The 27,503-nt window shown below is 31.7% G+C and overlaps 2 protein-coding genes across 2 annotated transcripts in view; one reads left to right on the forward strand and one right to left on the reverse strand.

Annotated features, from left to right (window-relative positions):
* The window catches only part of LOC127734396 (uncharacterized), a 56,053-nt gene extending 32,762 nt beyond the window's left edge, over positions 1 to 23,291 (forward strand). Inside the window, exons 2-6 of the mRNA XM_052244236.1 lie at positions 3,960 to 4,048; positions 14,843 to 14,997; positions 19,954 to 20,556; positions 21,718 to 21,874; positions 22,794 to 23,291. Of these exons, the coding sequence (XP_052100196.1) occupies positions 14,865 to 14,997; positions 19,954 to 20,556; positions 21,718 to 21,874; positions 22,794 to 23,103 (1,203 nt within the window). The 5' untranslated portion in view covers positions 3,960 to 4,048; positions 14,843 to 14,864 and the 3' untranslated portion in view covers positions 23,104 to 23,291. The remainder of the gene's footprint in view (positions 1 to 3,959; positions 4,049 to 14,842; positions 14,998 to 19,953; positions 20,557 to 21,717; positions 21,875 to 22,793) is intronic.
* On the reverse strand, positions 23,240 to 27,256 carry LOC127734399 (purine nucleoside phosphorylase LACC1-like). Its single transcript, XM_052244249.1, has 2 exons — positions 27,127 to 27,256; positions 23,240 to 24,472 (listed from the first exon to the last, which is right to left on the reverse strand). The coding sequence occupies exon 2, from the start codon at positions 24,454 to 24,456 to the stop codon at positions 23,305 to 23,307; it is 1,152 nt and encodes a 383-aa protein (XP_052100209.1). The 5' UTR covers positions 24,457 to 24,472; positions 27,127 to 27,256; the 3' UTR covers positions 23,240 to 23,304.
* Between the last annotated feature and the right edge of the window lie 247 nt (positions 27,257 to 27,503).

Here is a 27,503-nt window from a genome sequence, read left to right on the forward strand (position 1 = left end):
GTCCTTGGACCTAATAGGATAGAAAGACTTGACCAATTTTAATAAAACTTTGCATGACCTAAGCTTAGGAAATTATAAGATAGTTTGCCAAGTTTCATGGCCATAGGATCTATATTATAGAAACTAGGGCCATTTTAATATTGAAATTTGGATGTTTATTTTTGACGTATAAATCAAATATTTTCAACTGTCAAAATTTTGGCCTAAAAAATTTAAATATTGCAAACATTTGCTTTTTAAATACTCTTGAATATAATATAATAAGTATTAAAAGCAACGGAACACTCATTTGATTTATCAGATCTATTACAGCTATTCAAAAGTCAAATTTATATGAGCCTGTGCCTGAAAATAGAGATTTTCGAATTAAGGGAAGCCTTACATAAACATGCATTTTTTTCAACCAATTTGAAGTCTTGGAAGTTTTTTAACCATACATTATTCTTTCATATATATTAAATGTACTTTAAATGTAAAGAAAAGTTACAAAAAGCATACCACATGAGTATAAAATGGTCTTAGGCCATGTAAGACTGAGAATTATTTAGAGTCGATTTAGGCCGTAGCCCATATTTACATATAAAAATGCACACAGAGGCTATAAGAAATGGAAATTTGTTACTTTTTGCTCATTTCTATGCTAAATTGTCATGATACAAGAAGTCTAATTGCAAAAGGACTCTTGAATTCAACTTTTTTTTGCAGAGAGTATGGTCTGATGACCAGTTTTTCACATTTCAATGGTAAACTTGCATGTAGTTTTAGTCTCAATTGGCATATATTTGAACCACTTACTATCCTAAAGAAGAAAATTATGGTAGCCTATGAAATGAATAGGGTGTACTGATCATTGTAAAATGGTTTCTTTACAGATTTAGTGAAATATTTGTGATGGACTACAGATGTTATGTACAAAGCTATTCACATTTCACATACATCAAACAGGCCGTTTAACCAGGGACATAAATACAAATATTCTGCACATTTTTTCTGTGATAGTCTACTTTTCTTTAGATTCAGAGTTCACAAATGGTTAATTAAATTTGATTTAAGCATAGAAACACAAATATCAGGAACATAAAAAGCTGTCAGATAGAAAGTCAGCATGGCTCTTAGGCATAAAATGGAAACTGCTTTAAAATGCTTATTTTAGCCGTATAATGGCAAAATGGGACATTTTAACAGAATTTCTGTCAAACAAAGATGTAAATCCTTTACTTTTATTGAGTTTGACAAATTGAAACCAGCAAACCATTCAGGAAAGTTGCCAAAGTACAGAATCTACATTTACGGAATTCATCTCTTAGGCCCGAGAACACAGTTATTTCGTAGTGCATTTCTTTTAGACAATAAATTCAAATTAAAAAAATCGCACCTGCTCTATCTCAAAAAGATTTTTACAGTGTAGTGTACTACTATTGATACAAATAATATCAAAATTATAGAAACTTCTACCAGCTCTAACTCAAAATATTGACAATTCTGTGTTAAGGGGGGCTAAAATTCAGTTTGACAGCTTCAGACATTCTAATTTTTGACCTTTTTTAACTGGACCAAATCACTACTTAACATAAAGATTCAGCACCCAAATTTTTTTAACATGTAATTTCATCCCCTTACTCAATATTTCATGCATAAAATATCAAGAAATAAATTGGGAAAGTGTATCAAAAAAAAATGCAAGTTATACACTGTTCACACTAGGGACTATATTTGTAGACAACGAAAACCAAAGGACGATAACTGTGTCCTTGGACCTAATAGGATAGAAAGACTTGACCAATTTTAATAAAACTTTGCATGACCTAAGCTTAGGAAATTATAAGATAGTTTGCCAAGTTTCATGGCCATAGGATCTATATTATAGAAACTAGGGCCATTTTAATATTGAAATTTGGATGTTTATTTTTGACGTATAAATCAAATATTTTCAACTGTCAAAATTTTGGCCTAAAAAATTTAAATATTGCAAACATTTGCTTTTTAAATACTCTTGAATATAATATAATAAGTATTAAAAGCAACGGAACACTCATTTGATTTATCAGATCTATTACAGCTATTCAAAAGTCAAATTTATATGAGCCTGTGCCTGAAAATAGAGATTTTCGAATTAAGGGAAGCCTTACATAAACATGCATTTTTTTCAACCAATTTGAAGTCTTGGAAGTTTTTTAACCATACATTATTCTTTCATATATATTAAATGTACTTTAAATGTAAAGAAAAGTTACAAAAAGCATACCACATGAGTATAAAATGGTCTTAGGCCATGTAAGACTGAGAATTATTTAGAGTCGATTTAGGCCGTAGCCCATATTTACATATAAAAATGCACACAGAGGCTATAAGAAATGGAAATTTGTTACTTTTTGCTCATTTCTATGCTAAATTGTCATGATACAAGAAGTCTAATTGCAAAAGGACTCTTGAATTCAACTTTTTTTTGCAGACAGTATGGTCTGATGACCAGTTTTTCACATTTCAATGGTAAACTTGCATGTAGTTTTAGTCTCAATTGGCATATATTTGAACCACTTACTATCCTAAAGAAGAAAATTATGGTAGCCTATGAAATGAATAGGGTGTACTGATCATTGTAAAATAGTTTCTTTACAGATTTAGTGAAATATTTGTGATGGACTACAGATGTTATGTATAAAGCTATTCACATTTCACATACATCAAACAGGCCGTTTAACCAGGGACATAAATACAAATATTCTGCACATTTTTTCTGTGATAGTCTACTTTTCTTTAGATTCAGAGTTCACAAATGGTTAATTAAATTTGATTTAAGCATAGAAACACAAATATCAGGAACATAAAAAGCTGTCAGATAGAAAGTCAGCATGGCTCTTAGGCATAAAATGGAAACTGCTTTAAAATGCTTATTTTAGCCGTATAATGGCAAAATGGGACATTTTAACAGAATTTCTGTCAAACAAAGATGTAAATCCTTTACTTTTATTGAGTTTGACAAATTGAAACCAGCAAACCATTCAGGAAAGTTGCCAAAGTACAGAATCTACATTTACGGAATTCATCTCTTAGGCCCAAGAACACAGTTATTTCGTAGTGCATTTCTTTTAGACAATAAATTCAAATTAAAAAAATCGCACCTGCTCTATCTCAAAAAGATTTTTACAGTGTAGTGTACTACTATTGATACAAATAATATCAAAATTATAGAAACTTCTACCAGCTCTAACTCAAAATATTGACAATTCTGTGTTAAGGGGGGCTAAAATTCAGTTTGACAGCTTCAGACATTCTAATTTTTGACCTTTTTTAACTGGACCAAATCACTACTTAACATAAAGATTCAGCACCCAAATTTTTTAACATGTAATTTCATCCCCTTACTCAATATTTCATGCATAAAATATCAAGAAATAAATTGGGAAAGTGTATCAAAAAAAAATGCAAGTTATACACTGTTCACACTAGGGACTATATTTGTAGACAACAAAAACCAAAGGACGATAACTGTGTCCTTGGACCATATATATATGCACTAGGTGTGTTTCATTAAAAACGTTTATCATGTATGGTCGTATTCAAAGTTTTCAAAGCTTTATGAAGCTAAAATGTCATAAACAGAACGTAGGTATACATATCATATACAAAAACTTTACTTTGTTATTATTGTTGATCGTATTATTGACATGGTCACGTACTCTTTGTTAAGTATGCCTGTAATTTCCTTTACCATGCTTTAAGTTTTCAAATAATAAACTTTAGTAGGTGTCAAATATTGCTTTATAGGTTATCTTAATTAGCCGTAATTAGTCCACTTTTGTCGACATAAACTGTTAAGAACAATTGATTTCAAATAACCGTATGTACACAGACTGTCAAGTCTTTTGTTTTAATAATTTACTTTATTTTAAGTAGCGTATGATTTCAAAAAGATCAGTCACAATCTAGTTTAATAATCGTCAAGAATTTGATTATAGGTTTGTCTCCCACAGTGTGACCAACTCAAGCTAGCAGTACTGTTATCCAAAGGATTATTTTGAAATCTGCAACTGTTGAATAAAACTGGGTGAGTAAATATATGTTTTATAATCCAAGATCACTTTTTATTTGTAACATTAATTTCGTTGTCCTTATGTCACAATAAACTGTTAAGAATTTTTAAAGCACAAATATGATAGCTTTCTGCTCTTTGGTCGGGTTGTTGTCTCTTTGACACATTCCCCATTTCCATTCTCAATTTTATTGTTCCTGTCAGTCTTTGTTTACTGAGTTTCGATTCATTATAGTCTGATAATGACTTATTTTAACCGTAAGCCCAGTGATAACAAGTGCATCCCATGTCGTCATATTTTCGTTTTGACATCTAAATATTTTCTTTAAACTTATTTTTCGGCTTCCAGTACATGATGTTTTGCTGTTTACTTTTAGCACTTGAACGAACACCAGACCTAACTGGATACCATTATAGTCCATGGAGTAGTTTAGTGCTCACAAAAACGGTCTACTAATATAGTGTTTCATCAACTATCAAGATAGTTCAATAGTTTTGATGCGCTCATTAAGGGATAACTATAATTTAAGTGACTATGCAAAGGGTTTATAGAAGCCTGTATCGCTCAGCTTGCATATACAACTGAACTCAATCTGAGAGTGTTCTCTTGAGGCATGCGTAAATATTAATGATTCAAGTTTGATGTAAATTAAGTTGTTTCAGATGTGAAAATCTTTCAATGAGCTATTAAAAATATCAATTGTGTTGATCATCACTGACAAATCTTATGCAGAAAACCATGAAAAGACGCATCTAGGTACTCAACTATAAGCCTGATATTGTGGATGAGTTTCAAGAACCGATGAGTCAATTCAATTGCTGGTAGGCATTTCGTCCAAGAGGTATACACCCGCCCACTTGGCTTGGCAAGACTTCTTTGTTGGCATGAAATAGCATCGATTTCCAATATTTTGATTTGAGCACAACTGATGAGTTTTATGTAAACGAAACGCGCATCTGGTGTAATGAGTTATATGCCTGATTTCTCTGATGAGTTTTTAAATAACCTATATAACTGCAAAAAGTTCATAAAGAAAAATAACTCTATGCAAAGATTTACATTTTACATTTTAAAGGTTTTGAATGTTATCATTTACTGGATAATTTTTAATGGCAATTGAAGAACATTGTTAATGAGTTGTTCAAGGTACACTTTGATAAATTGCACTAGGTAATCTTTGATGAATTGCATTAAGTTATCTTTGATCAGTTGTATTAGGTAACTTTTGATAAGCTGTACCATGTAAACTTTGATAAATTGTTCTAGGTTATCTTTGATCAGTTGTACTAGGTAACCTTTGATAAGTTGTACTAGGTAACCTTTGATAAGTTGCTCTAGATTATCTTTGATCAGTTGTATTAGGTAATCTTTGATAAGTTGCCCTAGATAATCTTTGATCAGTTATATTATGTAACCTTTGATAAGTTGTACTAAGTAACCTTTGATAAATTGCTCTATATTATCTTTGATCAGTTGTATTAGGTAACCTTTGATAAGTTGCTCTAGATTATCTTTGATCAGTTGTATTAGGCAACCTTTCACGAGTTGTACTAGGTAAAATTTGAAGAGTTGTACTAGGTAAAATTTGAAGAGTTGTACTAGGTAATCTTTGATGAGTTGTACTAGGTAATCTTTGATGAGTTGTTCTAGGTATTCTTTGACAAGTTGTACTAGGTAAAATTTGAAGAGTTGTACTAGGTAACATTTGACAAGTTGTACTAGGTAAAATTTGAAGAGTTGTACTAGGTAACTTTTGATAAATTTTTCTAGGTTATCTTTGATAAGTTGCACTCGGTAATATTTCATAAAAATGAAAACAAGTTATGAATATATGCGTCCGAAGCGTTTTTTCTGGATTTACCTTCACCAGGAACTCTCAAAGACAAATATTTATGAAAACCGAAACAGTTGAAGAGCTATATGACCAAAAAGGACCTAAAAATAGCCAAATCCGTATAAGGCCAAATTTGTCTGAGGGAGTTGAAACCGTAGTTTCTTTATAATTTCAAAATTCATAAACAAACAATTTATTTTAGGTTATCTTCGATACATTGTTCTAGATTAGCTTTGATAAGGTGTACTAGGTAATCTTTAATGAGTTTCACTAGGTAATCTTCGATAAGTTGAACAATGTTATCTTTCATAAATTGTTCAAGTAAACATTAATAAGTTGTACTAGTGTGTGATTTGGAATGTGCTGTAGTAGCACTTTTGAAAAATAGAATTTTTACACGTGCAAAACAAAGAAAGATGTAGTTTAATTTGTTGGATATATAAGATGAATTATTATTATTTATTATTATTATTATTATTATTATTATTATTATTATTATTATTTTCAGTTGTATTAAAGGTAATTGTGTATACCCAAATTTAATACAATTGATTTTCCAAGGAATATTTGGGGTTTTTTTTACGTAGCAACACGCGAAAGCAGGTCTAGTTACCGCTCAAATCAATCTATCTTCCTGGAACACTCGATTTGTACGTTGTCATTATTTATTCTTCACACAGTTATCGCACACAGAATACATATGTTTATCTTATATTTGAACAGTTGTCTTTATTAGTATTTCTTAAACCTTCCCTAGTGTGGAACATAAAACATCTAGTTTGCTCCGACAGTTTTTTTCTTCAGCATTATTCAAACTTTGAAGAGTTATCGCACACAGATTAAAAGATGCGAACATTTATTTTAAAATAGCTTTTTTAATGTTTTCACGTGTTCCACTTAGTTATTTTTATCATTGAATTATATAAAGTGTACCTAATTATAGTCGGGTACGTGTAACTGAAAAGGATTTCCTTCAACATTATTCAGACTGTGCATAGGGTCATGTATATATGCTTTTAAAAGTCAGTTTCCATACATATCCTTCTTGGAAATTAGACTGAAAAATGATACAAAATACATTTCATAACTTTGGTGCGTCCGAAGACTTTTTATGGATTTTTTATATTTTTTTTTGTGTTATACAGTGGTTTGTTGGCATTCTATTCAATCATCCGTCTGCTTAATGCAAATTCTGACTCACTGCCCATGACAAGGAATACTAATAGAATGGGATGAATTATAAAAGATATCTGGTATACCTGTTATATTTTTAAGCAAATTGTACAAATATTTCGGAACGTGTTTGTGTCCTTCAATCTTATTTGAAAAACGAGAAGTTCAAAATACACTCAAACAAAATGTTATAAACCTTGATATATAAAATTTTTTTTTTTTACGTCAAACTTCCTCTCAGGTGTCCTCTAAATCATATTTACTTGGTAAAACGTTTTTTTTTAAAACCTAACAGAATCAACAAAATATTTGCAAATATAATTTTCCTCGTTTGTTAAGAGTCGTAAACGATGAGTTAACAAATATGTCATCAATCTTTTCCTGACTTTTTAAAAACATTTATAAAACTTAAACATTTCAGATATAATTGAATCATAGCAAACTATTGACAAATTCATAATTTTATTGAAATATTCAACCTCGTATTTGTGTGTGTTTGCTTAGGTTGTTAATTTTTGTAAACCACTGTATATTAAAAGAAATAACGATACATATTCAAATATCTTTTACAAAGTTACCATTTCATATTCAACCCCTACTCCTGAAATATTTGTGAATAACGACATATATACATATATAAATATATACATCAACATAACCGATCAAACTAAACGTTCGCGAGTACATCTCAACATTATTTGTTAAGGTAGTAAAGTTTGCGTACACATCGCGTCCATAAAACTACCCATTACATACAAAAAAAGTCATGTGCTATCTTCAATCTGACGGAGTTCACCACCGAGAGTTTGAATACTTTGAGTTAAATGAAATGCACACAACTTATTACTTTCAAAGGCATGCTATCACAAAAACGAATTCAACACACAGGACGTTTTGTCTTGTCGATGCCTTCTAAAGCTGACTATATACGGTATGTGTTTTGCTAATTTTTGAATGCTGTACTGTAACCTATATGTGCTTTAATCCGCTTTATTCGGACTCTGTTGGCAAGTTGTCTCATTGGCAATAATATCACATCTCCTTATTTTATATCAGAGTTGATATCATCTGCAAAATTTAAAAATAAAAGTATGAGCCTTGACATTTTTAGGATGTTCATTGGGCATCAATGTCATTAGAAAGGAAAACTAAAACAAATCATCTATGTGGTTTTCTACATAAGGAAATGTCAGTAATATGACAGTGGTTTTTCCATTCGTTTGATGTGTTCGAGCTTTTGATTTTGCAATTTGATAAGGACTTTTCGTTTTGAATTTTCCTTGGAGTTCGGTATTTTTGTTATTTTACTTTTTTTCAAGTATCATAAAAATACCTTTTTGGGATTAAAGAATAGTTTTTCTTTATGATTAAAGAAAAATAAATATTTTCACGATTCTTTTCATTTACGAACTTGAATCTTTGCTGTCAAATAAAGGCAACAGTAGTATACCGGTGTTCAAAAGTCTTAAATCGATTGAGAGGAAGCAAATCATTGCTTCAAAATCGCTGACAAATCGTATTTTTATCTAAACGGTATAGCATTTGTCTTTTTTCTGTTGTATTTATGAACCTTAGTTTCATATTAACGGCGGTGGTGCATTGTGTTTTCATATTGACTTCATTTTATATTGTGAAATAGTTTATGTAACTCTTCGTAAACAAATTCTTAATTGTTTAAGTGAATGGTGCGTATGTAACATGTACACTACAACAAACTAATAAATACATCTATTTCTTTAAATGTTTTATATCTTATTTAGATTAGTCTACATATTAAACCATGTTATGATACAGTATAGATGAAATACTTGCAATAAACACAATAATCATCATTACTTGGATTTAGTTTTATAGTAATACAAATTCCCTTTTCGCCTAATGACAATCGGAAAAATTTGCACTAAGACAAGATGGGAATAAGACTTATAAGAAACATATTAAACAATATAATGGTATTTGAAGTCTCTTGTCTATATCTCTTGATTAAAAATCCCATTGCATGTAAACTGACATATTGTTTGAATTGTCTAGTCATAAGTTAACTATGATCTGACTTCAACCCAATGATAAGAAAACAAAATTTATTTTTATTCGGAAAGACAATCAAATTATAACGGCAATGATAATAACATTTTATGAATTTGCTGCATCCGAATTGCCTTGATTTACCTTCATCAGGTAAACTCAAACCTAAAAATTTCAAAGCCAAGGATGTATTAGTGTTGAATAGATAAAGAAAGACAACAGTAGTATACCGCTGTTCAATAGTCATAAGTCGAATAAGCGAAAACAAATCAGGGTCACAAGCCAAAACCGAGGGAAACACATCAACTATAAGAGGAAAACAACGGAACAACAGAAACACTGAACTGCTACAAAAACAAACGCCAACATGCATAGAAACGGATTATTTGACAACAATTGCCATATTCCTGACTTGGTACAGGACATTTTAAGAAAAAAATTGTGGGTTGAACCTGGTTTAATTGCTAGCCAAACCTCCCGCTTATAAGGCAATGTTAAAAATACCGCTAAAATGACAACATTACGTGACAGGAATATAGTACAAATAAACGCAAGAACACTCAGGACAGATAAATTCATAAATGAATAATATAATAGTACATTACAACATGTAAACCACATAGGTGAATAGGTGAGAAGCTTTATTAAAATAATTAGGAAAGCCTAAAAAAGTGCTAAAATCAATCTAAATTAGAAAAAGATGATGTGGTATGATTGCCAATAAGACACTTCCAACAGAGTCCAAATGACATAGAAGTTAGCGTGGGGTCATTTTCGCCTGAGGAGTTGGACCGTAGTTTCTTAATAATTTCTAAATTTATCAACGGAGAATTTCAGAAAGGTATGTTACACATCATGTTTAGTACAGAAGCACTTACCACAGAGATGGTGATACCCTCGGGTATTAACAGTTCACCAGCAGTGGTATAGATCCAGTGCTAGAAAAAAATTTGAACAGAATACTACAAGGGCCATTTTGGTCTATATTTTTTACTGAAATTAGAACTTTTAATTTTAGAAAATAAAAAAAAACCGAGTAGGTTGTACCCATGATATATAATCACAATATATGCAGCTGTGAAGTCACGACAAAAGCCTTTCTACGTGTTCTGTGAAAAAAAACATTGTTTTTGTCATTATTTAAATAGTTTTTGAACCAGCAAATGTAGAGCGCATGTGAGTACCATTTCATTAATTTACAACAATGTTTGTAAATAAGAACAACACCTTTCAGGTAAATATTTTTGTGGTACTTGGATGCGCACGATATTTTCAACTTACAAATATGTGTTAAAATATGCAAATTCTGCTATCTTTCGACTGTAAAATCTCCATAAATATGCATCTCGTTTGAATGGTTTTACACTAGTAATTTTTGGGGCCCTTTATAGCTTACTGTTCGGTGTGAGCCAATGCTCCGTGTTGAAGGCCGTACCTTGACCTATAATGGTTTACTTTTATAAATTGTTACTTGGATGGAGAGTTGTCTCATTGGCACTCATACCACATCTTCCTGTATCTATATAATATTACAAAGATATTTCAGTTTAAACTTTGCATATAATTAGTGATTACTTTTGACATTATTTCATAAAATCTAACATTAGTTCGGTTGGAACGAGAGTAATATTGTTAACTGCATTGGGAAAGTCGAAAACAAAGATTAAGTTGTTGGTGATATCTTAAATGTTTAATTTAAATCATGTATTATTTGTAACTGAAATATATGTCAATTCAAATCACGTCTAAAACAATGAAAATTCCAGAACTAACAACAGATTTTAAGACTTTCGACATCAAATTTTATTCTATTAATATATTATATAATAACTATATTTTCAAAAATAATTTTTTTTGTTAATTTCGAAAGTTTTTGAAGTAAATTGGATAGAACCAAATTATATTTCCTCTGTTTTGTATAATAAAAGGTAGACTTGAAGCTTCTAAGACTTGACGTTATAACTATGTTTGATACATGTATAGAATGCTCCTTATACTGCAAATGTTCTTAGCTTTATCTTTTAGTTGTATGTGTTACTTGATACGATTATTAAGATTTATGTTTATCGAGTAAACATATTATCAAGCTCTAATTACAATACATATCACAAATACCGGAATCTAAACATGACACAAAATTATTTAAATATATATGTATTATATATGAAAAAAGGATTGTGCGTTTAACAAATTCGGCAGAGGTAAAGGAATTTGAAACGCTTAAATGCCATCTTGTGATGAAGAGTTTTCTTTTTGAAATGTGAATAAAATATTATAATTAAACCTGAGTTTGGTGAATTTTAGAAAAGTTCTAAACTGACCAAGTAACTTAAAGTAGCTAATAAAATAATGTCTGTCTTACGAAGCGCTTCTCTGAAATTATCTTTAATGTATCAATGTTTAAATTGACAAAACGTTTGTTAATTTTAATGAGTGCTAAATAATCTTTCACCAATCAAGTTGTGGTTCACATTGTGGTCACGGTTATGCTTAATTGTATACGCATTTTCAAAAGCTTTCAAAAGTTATGAAAAGTAAATGTTTTTTTAACTAATACATTTTAAACGATTTTTAAAACTAGTACATGTATATAATAATATAATTATTAGATCTACTTCGATCTACCTATCATTTATCTGGCATTGCCGATTTTAAAATAACACCATTGATAAATTGAACCTTTATTTAAATTTCTTTTAGTGGTAACACGAGTAACATACCAGTAATTGTATACCACGTTTTTGTGATCTTCAGAGATTTAAGTTCTTTTGTCAGGTAAAGGTGAAACTAACTATATTTACGTTAAATCTATATATTAATATCTTAAATTTACTTATTTTATCTGCTATATCTGGAATAAAACAAACGAAAGTAATATAACGGTATTACCTACATCAAAATGATATATGTTTAATTTTTTTTTCAAATAGAGAAATGGTCAAAAAGTTTTACAGATTTAATCATTTTGATATAAAGTTTTTATGAAGATCATAACTGTTCAATTATACTCAATTTAATAAGATGTATTGCTACTGCTGTAGTATGTTTGTGTCTTAAGAGTCTTTATGTTAAAAAATAATTACTGTATAAATCAGAACTGTAACCGAATATATTGCTTCCTCCATTTTTACAATACAATTGAGAATGGAAATGGGGAATGTGTCAAAGAGACAACAACCCGAACAAAGAGCAGAAAACAGCCCAAGGCCACAAATGGGTCTTCAGCACAGCGAGAAAATCCCGAGAAAAAGACGACATCTAGTTACCGAAGTTATTTTACTACGTGCACATTCCCAAAGAGTTATTTTGCCCTCGCGCAGTTTGGTGCTGGAAAGTGGAATATTCATTGACGGAAGGGAAAACGTGAAGAAGTGTCTTTGTTTATTTATTAGAGGTTACTATAGTGCAGTATAAATGTATATTTCATATATTTCGATATTCAAATAAAAGTACCTAAAGCAATGACCGACTTTTCTTTATAGTCCACCAAAAGCGACACCGACTATCTGCAGATTGAAAACAATATTTTCGCTCTATTGTATACATGTAAGTGTCTACTCCTATTCCATACAGCCTGAGTTTTATAACCTTACACCGTCTCTTGATTTTATACGTTGATATTGTCCTGGCATTAACTCTACTTGCTCTACTTTTCTTCTTTCATTGCTATTTACTGTACTAAATTTTTGCTGTTCTCGTGATTTTATCATTTTTTGGGTCTTCCTCACTAGTGATCGTTGTGGTGTTTACTATTATTACGATAGCGTTATATTCTACTCATACGATCACACTAAATACATATGTTTTAAATTACAGGTAAGTTGGTATTATATATAATGTTCTGGAGGACCACGCGAGTTCAGCAGCTTATATAAGTGTATGGACTCAGAAGTCAACCATACCAAATGTATTGACTCTAAGCGCTTTCATTGATTTGATTTCATCATGAATGTTCAAAGACCGAAATAGTTATACTATCAACCTTTCGTTTGAATCATCCTGTGAATCTCTTAGTAAAATTTGATATATAAAGCCGTGTGATGTCAAAGTTTAATCTGGCTTTAATAACTTTGACCCAAATTTATCACCGACGCCATTATTCAGACTCGACATTGCCAGGTTTGGGCAAAATTCATCAACTCTTGATCCTGAAAATGGAATAAGCCAATCCGTTTGAGCAGTTTTCATATTTTCTTTATATAGATTCTGTGAAGTCAGATTTTGAACTTTCATCTTTTTACTTGATATTTTACAGATTCAATAGGCAAATATTACATTAATTAGTTAAAAGCAATCGAGTCATTGCTGTATTGTCCACACACAAAAATAATTTCACCCGTTATTAATTTTTTTTTATTTGAAAGGATAATTTGAGCTATTTGAGTGGTCTAACAAATTTATGCTACAATTAAACATTAAATTTCGATCTTTGGAAAAGTCGATTGATAATTATCTTCTGTAAACAGACGACACTTCTCTTAGATTAATAGCAACCAACAATTAATCAATCAATCTTATATTAATACCAATTACTTCTAGAACAGTTTACTGTCTCAACTACTCAATCAATTGTAAACGCTCTGTCCACAAAATATATTTAATTGCACCTCTTATATAAATACTATAATATTTGCTTAAAGAATAAAAATAAAGTATTCTCCTATTTGACTATTTATGGAATATTGGAATGTTGTGAGTATTCGGTGCCTAAGGTGAGCTCATATTATTGTGTTGTGTGTTTTTTCTTTTCTTTAAATTTATCCAACTGATTCAATCAGTAAATTGCATGTTTCTTTTTAAATACATATTTTTTTGTTGATAATTCGTGAATCAATGAGTAAATTACATTTTTCCTTTTTAAATACATATTTTTTGTTGATAATTCGTGAATTAGTTTCTGCCATGTTTCAAAATTTTATAACTTGAAAAAGTCGTTTAAAAAGAGAATTATAGAGGTAATCATACGATCTTCAATAGTAAATCAGTGTCAACGCGTCAGGACAATTTGAAAAAAAGAACCTGCCAATAACAAAACAATTGATAGAGGACCTAACACTTTGTCAAAAGCAACGACAACAACTGACTTAGTTCATCGTTGTGCTAAATCAGCTATGAAATAACTGAACTTTTGTATTTGTTTCTCTGTCGCTGAAATAAGAACGCACAGTTACCCCAGTTTCGCAAAAAAAAAACAAAAAAACACTTATCTTGATAATATCGGTATACATGTAGTTAGTGATTTTAAAAAAGAGAATAGTACCAACAACAAAAATGACAGAGCTACAAGTAAATCAACATTACACTGTATCATACATTAAGTTAATGATAATTCAGATGATTAATAATTTGCTTCTATAAAAGTTTAAAAACAATTTGGCTTTGAGTTTTAGTAGTGGAACTATTTCATACTGTTCGTGGACGTTTCGTACCCGAAGGTATCACCAGCCCAGTAGTCAGCTCGTTTGTGTGCTGACATGAGATACTATTGATATGTTCAGTGCTGTTTATGAAATATTAAATTAATTCTAAACAGTAAAGTTTTTATATACCCGGGCATAGATAGCCTTAGCCGTATTTGACACATTTTTTTGTAAATTCTGATTTTCTACACTATTCAAGTTCGTATTTGATTTCGTCTTCCAACAGATTTCATTCGAGCGCGGCTGATGAGTTTTATGTAGACGAGTTTGGTATGCCAAATAATAAACCTAGTATCTGTAATGAGTTTTTGTAACTTTATATTTCTAAATTTAGTTTAGCTGAACATCTCTTTCAGGTTTTTTTTCAGTATCTAAACAATGGCAAGTACCACTGTAAACACATCAACTACTCCCGGAGCTGAACCAGAAACAGAACCAGAAACAGAACCGGAAGCTTCTGCAGTAGAAATAATTGTTCCACCAGTAGCTCTAGCATTCTGTGGAATTCTGGGTAAGATCAAGTATTAAGCTGACCTAAGATGAATAGGTCATATAGAGGACTTTTGAATTCGTGCACTTTTCCGTAATTTCCTGTGTCACAATGCTTATGTTAATATGAGGCAGGTGTTACCTGTGAAAGGGGAAGAAGTCCGTATAAATATTTTTTTTTAATTCAAGCATATTTTAACTTCGAATCTGTTGAAAAAGAAACGGAAATACGGAAATATTCCCGATGTTAGTTCTGTTGTTAGGGATTTTTGTTGTGACGTCATTTTTATGGTTAACAAAGAAACGCTATCATCAGGAAACGGGTTTTTTTTCATATCAAAGAATTATTTAAATAAAATTGTTATAATTTATATCTTTAAAACGAGGAAGATACCAAGTCGGCTTGTTATTCTTATCAGATACTAAAATCTGATAGATTGATCAGGTGAGTTTACCAAGAGAACACATTTTGTTTGCTATACAATCGTATATTGAATAAGCTCCAGATTCATTTTAAATGTGAGGATTTGTTTTAATTGTTTAACTGGCAGTATTCTTTCGGTAATCAAAAACAATAAATTTGCGAAAAACAATGATGTTCCTTCCTATATTTTACTCAAAGTCTCGTGACAATTGAGACCGGAAGAAAGAAAGAGATTTCTGCGCAAATGCGAGTTTACGATTTTGATAAAGTTTGGCATGATGGACTTATACATAAAATGAAGGCTTATGGTATAAATGGTAATCTATTAAAATGGTTTAAAAGCTATCTGAATGATAGGAAACAAAGAGTGGTTATTAAACAGTCTTCCTCAAAACTTTGCAATATTTCTGCTGCGGTTCCGCAAGGGTCTGTCCTCGGACCAGTGCTTTTTATAATTTACATAAATGACATTGCGGAAACTCTTAATTCTCTCTGCAGACTATTTGCAGATGACACGTCGGTCAGCTATGCAAATCACGATGAATTGCGGATAGAATCTGTTATAAATCACGACCTGGATGAGCTGAAAGAATGGTCTAAAAAATGGTTAATGTCTTTTAATCCTGATAAAACAAAAATTATGTTATTTTCGAATGCTGACATCCCAGAAATGAATTTTACATTAATGGAAAAAACATACCAGTAACTAATATTCATAAACACTATGGGGGTTACATTTAGCAATGATGCTCAATGGAATGTTCATATTGACAATATTATTTTAAGTGTATCTAAACATATAAATATGCTTAGGAAACAGAAATATAGACTAAGTAGAAAAAATTTAGAAAAACTATATCTAGTTTTTATAAGACCTTTATTTGAATATGCCAGTGAAGTTTGGGATAATATGGGATTGGGTAATATTAATAAGCTGGAGACAATTACAGCTTCAAGCTGCTCGTATAGTAACGGGTTTACATATTTTTACAAGCTCTTCGATGTTCTGCTTCCTTCCTAAATTATGATCTGTCTAGAGCTAATATTATTTCTGATGCATCTTGCCGCTGCGGTGTGTATCGCGAAGATTCGCATCATTTCTTTTTTAAATGTATATTATATTCAGAAATACGAAGTAAGCTTTTAGAAAATCTTAGCTGGCACCCAAATAACTGTCCATTAAATATAGAACTATTAACCTCGGGAAGTAGTCGACTTACTCAGGAGCAAAATGAAAATATCTTTCAACATGTGTTTGAGTTTGTTAGAGGGTCGAACAGATTCCTTATTGTTTAGATATTAAAACATGACCACACACATCATCATCATCTAAGTTTAGCTGGTTTTGTTTTGTTTTTTTATTGTTTTTTGCTTTTGTTTTGTTTTTTTGGTTTTTTTTTTTGTTTTGTTTTGTTTTGTTTTGTGTTGTTTGTTTTGTTATGTTTATGTGTTTCTGTTTTTTGGTTTTTTTTCATTAATATATTTCCTTGTTTTTATTGTGTTCTATTATTTTTTTTCTCTTTTTCTCTCTACTTCTTTTGTGCCACTTAATTTTTCTGTCCAATTTATACAAATGTTGATATTATATGTAATGTATGCATGCTCTTATATTGTATTGTTTGATATGTTAAATGGAGAAGACTTCATAAGTCAGTTTGACTTGTGTCTCATCCAATTTGTGTTTATGCAAATAAAATATGTTTAAACTAAAACGATTTTGAGTTCATTAGTATATACTTTAATTTTGGATGTAACACGTCTTCTGATTGGCTGAAAGTGTTTTGTCTATCAGCTCATAGACATAATTTTATCATTGACCGTGACGTCACCAACGTTTTTTTTCAAAATTTACTCCTTTAAAATGGAATTTAGAATTGAATTATAAGGAATGACTGTAATATATTTTCTGTCTATTCGAAATAACCTAAAAAATGTGGTGCACACTTTTAAATAACCCGCTACGCGGGTTATTCAGTGTGCACCACATTTTTGATGTTATTTCTTCATAGACAGAAAAAATATTACAGTCATTCCTTAAATATTATTTTTTTTTCATGAAATTTATTTTCTTACTTAATTGGTATTGCGTCACAATAAGAACCGATTGTTCGATGACGTTGTTTACGCCGATTGACCCGTGTCAACCGGTGTAACTCATTCTTGTACGACTTTGCCCCCAGCAGAGCTATAGAAAAACAGTACATTAACGGGTGTTACACGGACACTTTATAGATGATACACGGACACTTTATAGATGATACACGGACACTTTTTAGTTGTTACACGGACACTTTTTATGAATAGAATCACTCGTGCATGATCAGTGAGTTCATGGGCACTTTAAATTTCGATTAGATTTGAACTTTTTGTTTCACCGACATATTTCCTGTCTTTTTTATTAAAATATTTACGTTGGCATCAAATAACTGTATTTTTATCAAACAATTCCAGTATATTACTATTCATATCAGTACACTACGGAATTGACCATTTAACTTCAAAAGGGGGGTTACGGTTTTTTCCACAAAAAAAATATTCGGATCCCCAATTTTATGAGAAAAAATATAGTGTGGTCAAGCAGATGACAAAATAATGTTCTGATTCCTGATTTTCCGAGTACAGTATATTAAAGTGCTAATTTCGAAAAAAATATTTGGTGATAGCGTTGAACAGGTAAATAATTTTCTTACTCAGAAAAAAAACATACCCCTTTTGAAGCTAAATGGTCGGTCCGTAAATGTATTTTTTCAATATATGGACATGAATAGTATTCTGGACAATGCTGAAAGTAAAGAAATGCTGGTACCGACGTTTATATTTCAATATAAAAGACAGTAAATATATATAAAAAAATCAAATCTAATCAAAAGATAAAATCCCTATCAACTCACCAATGCACGATTGATCCTATAAATAATAAGTGTCCGTGTAATACACGTCCAAATAGGCAGCAAATCTTGAAGAAAATCTTTCAACTTATGTCACCAATTTTGGACGGTAAGCTGCGATTGGATCATAATTGTGACACGTGTTTAATCCTGATCAATACTATTAGAGACCTACAAGCATGAAAATTTAAAAAAAACCCAAAATATATGCCTATATATATCTAATAACAAGCCAAAATCTATTTTTTCATAACATTTCATTCACTAATGAAATAAGAACTTCGTTCTTTTTATACATTTATACTGTTATTGAAATCATATATATTGAATTCATATATTTGGGAGCAAACGGACGATTTTTATTATTTTTTTAAGGGGGAATGGGGAATGGAATGGCACATCCTGCATTTTTTCAACAAAAAAGGATCAAGCCTGTTATTTTAAATGTTTAACCCCCCCCCCCCCCTTTCCGTTTTCCCCCAAATAAAAATCAAATGTTAGCTTGCTTACCTGTTAAATCTTTTTCCTACATTACTTACTTGCGAAGTTGCATTTAAAAAAGTCTCAAATGTGTACGACATTCATCTTTTACTTGATATGGTTCTTTTTTATAAAATTATTAGATTTTTGAATTTCTTGAGAAAAAAAACTCTCGGCTGAAGGTAAGTGAAAAAAAAAGTTTGTTTAAACTGTAACTTACATTAACTTGTATATGGTCATTTAAGTTTCTAATCTGTTTAATTTTGCTACCTCTTCTAAATGAAAAATGTACTACTTCTTTCTTGAAACGTCGTACAAGTCAGATACAAAACAAAGGTAACAAAAAACAGTTCGGAAACAAACTGCCGTATAGTTTTTCTGCACTTGTAGTCAGGTCAAGGTCCTCGGCTATCGCCTCGGACCTTGACCTGACTACTCGTGCAGAAAAACTATCCGGCAACGCTTGTTACCGGCCTGTTTCTTTGTTACCTTTGTATTGTATCTAATACATAAAAAAACTCGAGATTGGTGTATAGCTCATAACGTTTCTACGTGTTTATTCATTCCTGGCTTTTAAATGTTTTGGGTTGAGCGTTTCTGATGAAGGTAAATTTAGAAAAGCACTTCGGACGCACGAAATTCATAGTGTTATTTGCATTTAGCATAATATATGTTCTCTATTTAAAACACGACTATTTATTTTTTCGAAGCATTCATATTTTCCTTATTACTTAATTAGGTATGGGATGTTTTCGGCATTCCTTATAAATAATATCGCTATCAATATTTGTTCAAAGTACAACGTTTTCCCTGTAGATCTATCCTGTCGTTATTTTCTGTCTTGGCTTTACCTACGTCTTTTCTTCTGTATTTTACGAGACAAACAGACATTCTACAATCTATATTTAGAATACGTAACTTTTATTTTTAATTTTAAATTAAAAATTGAAAAATGACCATTAATGACTGTACATGTAATTGTTATTAAATCGTCATATTTAAGTACACATTTGGTCATGAAAGGGTTTATTTATTTACAACAAATTTATCGAATTATAAATAAAAAACAGCTGAAAAAAACATTGAATGCAAGTTCTACAAACCACTGTTGCCTATATACAAATGTTAAAAATACTGTTGATGATAATAATCCTTTCATGATTTATGTTTATTATTTTGTTTTCAGTTTTGATGACGTTATACATACTTACTAAAAAGATCAAATGTTGCAGACGTGACAAACGCATACACTGCAATGAAAAACTTCAGGAGGTGGATAACTCATTCTTGTTCCTCGAGGACTTCGAACCCGAAAGGAACGATTTACCAAAGGTCCCTTTCTTTACGGAATATGAAGTTCACGCTTTGGGGCAAATATCTCATTTCCAAAACAGCGTAAGAAAACTTGCATTTATTTCACTCCCGCCATTCTTAGGTTTAATTTTTTGTCCTATGACATTGTTTATATATTCACCGATGGCAAACTACTTTTGGCCAAGTGATTCATCCACTCCAAATATAAACGATGCTCTTGGGTGTTTTCTGGTTCCTGCTGGTATGGTTTATGCTATAACCTTTGGATATGCAATTGAAGAAGTTCAACAGAAGCATTTTGCATTACGAGATAGATTGTCGGAAGAAGTTGTTCTGTCAAGAGAAATCATATGTTTGATCAATCAAATTGAAGCTATACCGTCGAAAGTCCGCCAAACGCTTTGTCGTATATTGAAGACTAATATTATGAATAGGATATTGCAAGTTCAGAACAATTTTGACGGCGTCGAAAATGGTAATTATTTAAGATAGGTTTATAGTGTGCATGATGACTAATTTTTGTATGATAACCATGAAATGAGAAGTGTAATGCAGCTTTTATATCAAGCATTTTTCAATTAATTCTATAAAAGACTGGTACAGTCTGTTGTACTGTCTAACATTTTTGGTAATTCATAGTATCATTTCCATGTGTTATTTAAGCTTGCAGTATTATGTAAATGATTATACACGGTATTTGAAAATTGATTATCTTAATAAAGACCATTATAATAAGCTTTTTTACTTGATCGTTCTCACGAAACAATGGTCGAATTTGTTTTGTCCATGTGTGAATAACAGATGTTCTATATAAGGAAACGAGCGTTTGATTTTCGGGGGGAGGCGTCAGTAGAATTCTGGCAATAAATATTCTTGCCTGGTAAGAACTAAAACATTATCGTATCCAAGGCAGGATGACAATGAATACTCTGTCCCACAAAATACATAATTGTATGCAAAAGTGAAAATGAAACATCTAAAGCCGGCTTAGCAACAAGTGAGATTGAATTTTCCGTACACAAAAATACCATTCTGCACATCCCCATCTCCGGAAAATAAAATTGTGGTCCTCTTAAATTGAATTGGATACACCACCTGTTTAAAAGAGAGGCGAAAGATACCAAAGGGACATTCCAACTCACAAGTCGAAAATAAACTGACAACGCCATGGCTAAAAAGAAAAAGACTAACAGTACATAAAACACAACATAGAAAACCAAAGGCTGAACAACACGAACCCCACCAAAAACTGGGGGTGATCTCAGGTGCTCCGGAAGAGTAAGCTGATCCTGCTCCAAATATGGCACCCGTCGTGTTGCTCATGTAAGTATAAACCGTTTAACTCGTTCAATCCATAATTTGCGCATTCGATTTAACGTCCTAATTCAGACCAGATTTGGGTGCGTAGCTATACATTCCGCACAAACGGATGCCTCTTTTAGCATGGGTTACACTGCCGGGTGAGAAACGAAAGTAGTTAGACAAATAACTTTTTTAAAATGATACCATATAGATACTTTTCTTCGATTGAACAGAGCTAGTTTAAGATGAAGTTTATGGGATACTATAAAAGTCATCAGGAACATCCGTAAAATATTGCTGAAAACAAAACTGATCACGTTATCTTTAATTTCAGTGAATGTATGGGAAATATCAGATATTCTCAATTACAGCAGCATGAAACAGACTGCAACTACAAAAGCACTTTTACGGGTGGTATATGAAAATGTACATCGACTGTTCTCTTTGATTCCAGACAACGGACCACTGTACGAACACATTAACCCGTTGCAGTTAGTATTTATCTTTTTCTATTATATATGATACTTATACTGTCACAGGTTAAAAGGGGGTATGAGCGCATGTGTAATACAAGCGAATAGTTAAGATTGGGAATCGGGGGGTATGAGCGCATTGGTAATAAAAATGCTTAGTTAAGATCGGGGATCATTTAGTTGTAAATATTACATTGTTAGCCATTCTTATGTGAATTAAACAGAGACTAAAATCGATTAAGAATGTTTGCTCCTCTTGTTTGTCAGATATTTGTATCCTCTGGTTTTATCCATGTAGTGCCATTAAAAAAAATTGCTCTACTTTTCTTTTCATAATTTTATTATATATATAGTTTGAAAAGCTATATTTGAAAATCTTATAAAATCCTTGTTACTTTTTCATAGTTTTTGAAAGGAAAATGGTGTCAATGCTAAATGTATGATAATTCTAGAGAGAATCATTTCCCGCCAAATTATCAATGGCTTATATATCGGAAACAAGGACACGGACCCTTCATTTTTTCCTGCTATTTCAGTTCCACTATTGGAATACTAGCAATGTATAATAATTATTACAGTCTTCTAAAAAGCTTGTTATTTTGAAAGAGTAGCGAACTTCCTTAACAACAAAATTTGCTTATTAGTATCAAACGTTACCGGTTTTTCCTTGGTTTGTTTAAAAGTGATTAACAGAAACATAATTGATCGTGGTAAATCTCTTTTTCGGTTAATTGAGAGCTGAGAAGACAATTAAAAGGGATAAACATACGTTTGTGTTTACTGTAAGTGAATGAAACCTCTGTGATGTATGAAATCCGTTATGTAGTACAGTTACTTTTATTAGATACTAAATGAACCCACTTACTATTGTATTTTAAAAATCTCAGTAATGATCACATATGAATGCGTATTTATAAAATGTAAATTCGTCTTACAGATGGATATTATTAGAAACTTTGGGCGGCTTTACATTTCTCGGCATGTTGATGGTCAAGGCACAGTCGTACAGAATGGAATTAACAATATGTTTGATCAGTGTGATATCGATCACACTATTGGTATTTACAGTCAGTGATCTTGACAGCCCCTTCGATGGATTTTTTAGAATCGATCTTTCTCCAATGGAAGCTTTGGTGTGTGACCTTTACAAGGAGTATCGGAGCATACTACCAAGTAAATCCGCCCCAAACGATCAAATGAAATTAAAGTCGTCTTTTGCACCGTTTGGGCAAATGGACAAGAGTTAAAATACAATCAAAACAAATTTTCAGCCATCATTATTGGTTTGTTTATTACTATTCGTGTATATATTGTTTGCTTCTTTTTTGTTTGTTTATTTTCTTGTTTTTGTTATGTTTTTGTATATATATTTTATTTTCAGTCTGAAGTTGTATTTTTATTGAAAATAATAAAAATCTTTCAATTGATTGTTTTACACACCTTTTAGTTCACTTAAGTCCAATAAATCCAACTTGGTTTCCGAAAGGAATACCATCTCTTCTATAAGAGAAGAATAATTCTGGATTACACGATGTACACAATGTTGCACTTGTATCATCTATATGAGATGGTGCAATACCATGCGATTCGAGTAGTGTCCGGTTCACTAGATGCAAGTCTATAAACGGCTTGACTTTACCTTCCTTTCGTTTGATGCTGTTTTCGTTTATGCTTTTAAACAAAGCAGCATCCTCTTCCGCAAATTCCAAACAACATGAACCAATGCTAGGTCCAAGTGCTACTCGTATGTTCGCCAATTTCGAGCCATATTCATCCTGCATTTTCTTTACTGTTTCGACGCAAGCTTTTGCCAGTGTCCCTTTCCAACCAGAATGACATGCTCCAAAAGCAGGAGTTTCGTGGTCAGCAAATATCATAGTTACACAGTCGGCTCCTGGTGCAGCAACTGTAATATCTTTCTGATTAGATATAATACAGTCATACCCGTCTTTAGGCTCTTCTTTACCTACAACATACACGGTATTACCATGGACTGCACGAGCGCGAAGAAAGTTTTTAGGGTTGAATCCTGCTTTTGTACCAAGGCGGTGTATATTTTCTCTACCGATCATTTCCGAATCACGTTTAATGCTCGCTGCTGTCATATTTAAAGATGAAACTCCTATTGCCGTTGACATTCCACCTTTCCTTGTAGAGAAACCGTGAATAAATTTGTCATTTATGATGTTTGACTTCAAAATTTCTACTTCATCTTTTGTTTCATACGAGGATAAAAACTTCTGAATTTCGGAACAATAGCTTTCGTCGTATGTAGATGCACAGTCGTCTCCTGTATTTATTTCCAATTTGTATGATGTTGTAAGTATCTCCTTACAAATAGTAAACCACAAATTGCCTTTTGCTTTGGAACACAGTATTGTTATATCTGAAGACATATTTGAATCAATCCGTTTTTTAACTTGGTAGAATGCTCCTAATCTAGATGAGTCTTGAACAACAGTTGATATGGAATTTTGTTCTGTATTGTTGTCTTTGGAATTTTTTATTAGTAATACGTCATCAGTACTGTCAGTTATTTCATCAATATTATCGATTTTGTATCCATCAAAACCATCAACCAAAACAGTTTTCTTGTCCATGATGAGATACGACTGTCTGTAAAAAGTAATACATGTATAACAAGGATGCCTTACATGAACACAGCAATTGCTTTTCTAGCCTAGAACAGTAATGAGTATTATGACAGCTATAGGAAGCTAATATGGATAAAAGATCTGAGTTATACGTCAATGAGACTGCAACCCAACAACAAAACATTGAGAAGGAAACATACGAAAGATACCAAAGAGACATCCAAACTCATAAGTAGAAAAAAAACTGACAACAGTGTCACAAAACACAACATGAAAACTAAAGACTGAGCAACACGAACCCCAACAAAAACTGGGAGTGATCTCAGTGCTCCGGAAGGGTAAGCAGATTCTGTGCCACATGTGGCACCTGTCTTGTTACTTATGTATGTACAAACCCGGTGATAAGTCTAATTCGGTAGGTCACATTCGGGGAATAGGGGGCGGGATTTTGGTTACAGTTGGAACATATCCGTTGCCATCTGTGAAACAGATATTCCATAACGGTCAATGCTTTGTGAAGTAACAAGTAAGAACAATTTCCCTTGTACTCGTTTCACTCACCGAGTCAAAATCCTACTGGAAATTAAATTTAAGATTGTCTATAAAATACACTTAAAATAGTGTTTCACAACTTTACATATTTCAAAAAAATAAAAAACATATTCAGCGTTACATGTTGTAGTTGAAAGTATTTTCATAAAAAAAAACTGCAAATTTTACGTGTTTTTGTCAAATTTTGCTTCAAAGGATATCGTTAACCAAAATGAATTAATTTGTATCCAAAAGACAATAAACAGATTTACTTCCAACATAGTTTTGATTTTGGTTAAAGATGTTCTTCTTGTACATGTTTGAGATAAATAATCAATATTGCAGATTTGAACATTCTTCGGACATTTATTATTTGATTACCTGTTTAGATATAGGCCAAAATATTGTTAGATCTTAAAAGTACTCATTATGATTTTAAGTTGAGATTGACTCTGCTCCAAACTTAACAGAAACTATCACGGATCTACCATTTACCCCTAATTTTCCACAAGATAACGAAAAACATTGTGCAGGATATGACATACGATGATTAATGACGAGTTTCATGACTCGGGATAGGCTCTGCAGATTTTGGTAAAGTTAAATTAGTTTGTTCTTTTTAAGATTCAATTCTACTCCGGTTTTTTTTTGTCGCAAAAGAGTAAAAAATCATACAAAACTTAACTCACGTTGAAAACCAGTACATGAAAGCACTTCACTCTCAAGTGAGGTGTTTGTTTGTGCTTTTCCTTTTTATTTGTGTCCATCCTTCCATACTTTTGTAGTTTCAAATCAAATATTTTGACTAGACTAGTGCTTTGTTTACCATAAGAAGTTCTTTTCTATACATCTAACAACAAGTACGGCAATAATCATATTCTGGATGCAACTAAACTGATTTAAATAAAAAGTAATAGGAGACGGACAAAGTAAGTATGCTGGACCTTCAAGATGATAATGTACTTGTAGTACTTCGGTTGATAGTATTATGGTTTTAAAACGACCTTAGGTGTCATTTGTCGTGTTCATTTTTTGTATTCATATTAAAAAGATGTTTGAAGGAGAAAAAAAAAGAGTACATCCAATGTTGGAGAGAGAGAGAAAATGACCCAATGCTTTTAGTCTCAGTTTCCGTTACATAGAATATGCTCGATCTCTAAATAACCACCAGTTAAAAAAGAAAGAATATATAATCTATTCCAGATGCATGTACCACAAAGACAGCAAAGTGAACATATTCCCGTCAATGAATATGGAAAATACGGTTAAATACAAAGGTATACGACAAATGACAAAATGATTTTACAATAGTTACTTTTCCTATCTTGAATCTTTTGGTTTTTTTGACAGAACAACATGCTTTTTTAAAGATTATATTCGAATCATCGTAACAGTTTTAAGGTCGAAGTCATGACTTGCATGGAAATTACCCCAGCCTTGTTTAATTCATATTGTTTTTTTTTCTCGTTTTTCCTTATGATACATTCGTTTTGCGTCTCATCGTCTCTACACACGCTTTTGTTCACAATTTTGTAACAAGATTTTACTGCACTCTTATGCATGTTTTTTTTTCACGTAGTTTTTCCTAGACCACGGAACAAACGTTTGAAATAATTGAACTTGAAGGGGAATTATTGTGGCAAAATTTCTTTACATGCAAAGAAAGACAGCAATCCAACTCAAGGACTGTATTTTCAAAACCATTTTTTAAGTTTTTTGAAGCGGAAATTAATGCATAAAGAAGCGTTTACAACTAACTCTCAGTTCTATGTGTGCTGTGCTACTTTGTCAGCTGCTGCAAAACCAGATTGTGAGAGAATCCAACACTGCCTACGTTGTCTAGTAAGCTATCAGTCTATTTCCCGATGTACTTACTTTTCAGGATACTTTTTAGAAGTGTAATATCCTGATGTAACATGTTCGATTTACCACTGAACGTCAACAACAATCGATTTAGATTTATCATCCATCAGTTTCCTTTTTAGCGAGCTTTTAAGCTTTTGAGCTTGACATACTGACATACATATACACGATACAATTACATGTATATAAAATAAATTATACGATGAATGTGCATAGAAATTGTAAACGAGTGAACGACAGAAAAAAAAATAACGTTTACTTAGTTAAAAGAAAACATCTTACCTGTTCAGCCGTCAGAATTAAAATGTAAACAAATAGAACGAGCAATGCGGAAGTAAAATCAGTACTATGAAGTGTTGCGATAAGCCGTATTTAAAAAAAGTAATAAATAAAATATTTGACATATTTTGTGTTACCGGAAGTATCGAAAGACTGATAAAATTTAATAATAATACCCTTTTAATTTAAAAAAAAACAAAACTGTATTGATCTTTTCCCCCTTTCTGATCCTGACAAAGAAGAGGATTGTGGCACATATATTTTATTTAAACCGTTTTGTTGAATATAAAAGTAGTGATCGAAATGACTTATTTAGAGATTTGTGATCAGTTTCACAAAAACAAAATCTTACGACTAAAGTTGATCGCAAGTATAGAGAA

This window comes from Mytilus californianus, unplaced genomic scaffold, assembly GCF_021869535.1.
Source record: "Mytilus californianus isolate M0D057914Y unplaced genomic scaffold, xbMytCali1.0.p SCAF_3, whole genome shotgun sequence".
Lineage (NCBI taxonomy): Eukaryota > Metazoa > Mollusca > Bivalvia > Mytilida > Mytilidae > Mytilus > Mytilus californianus.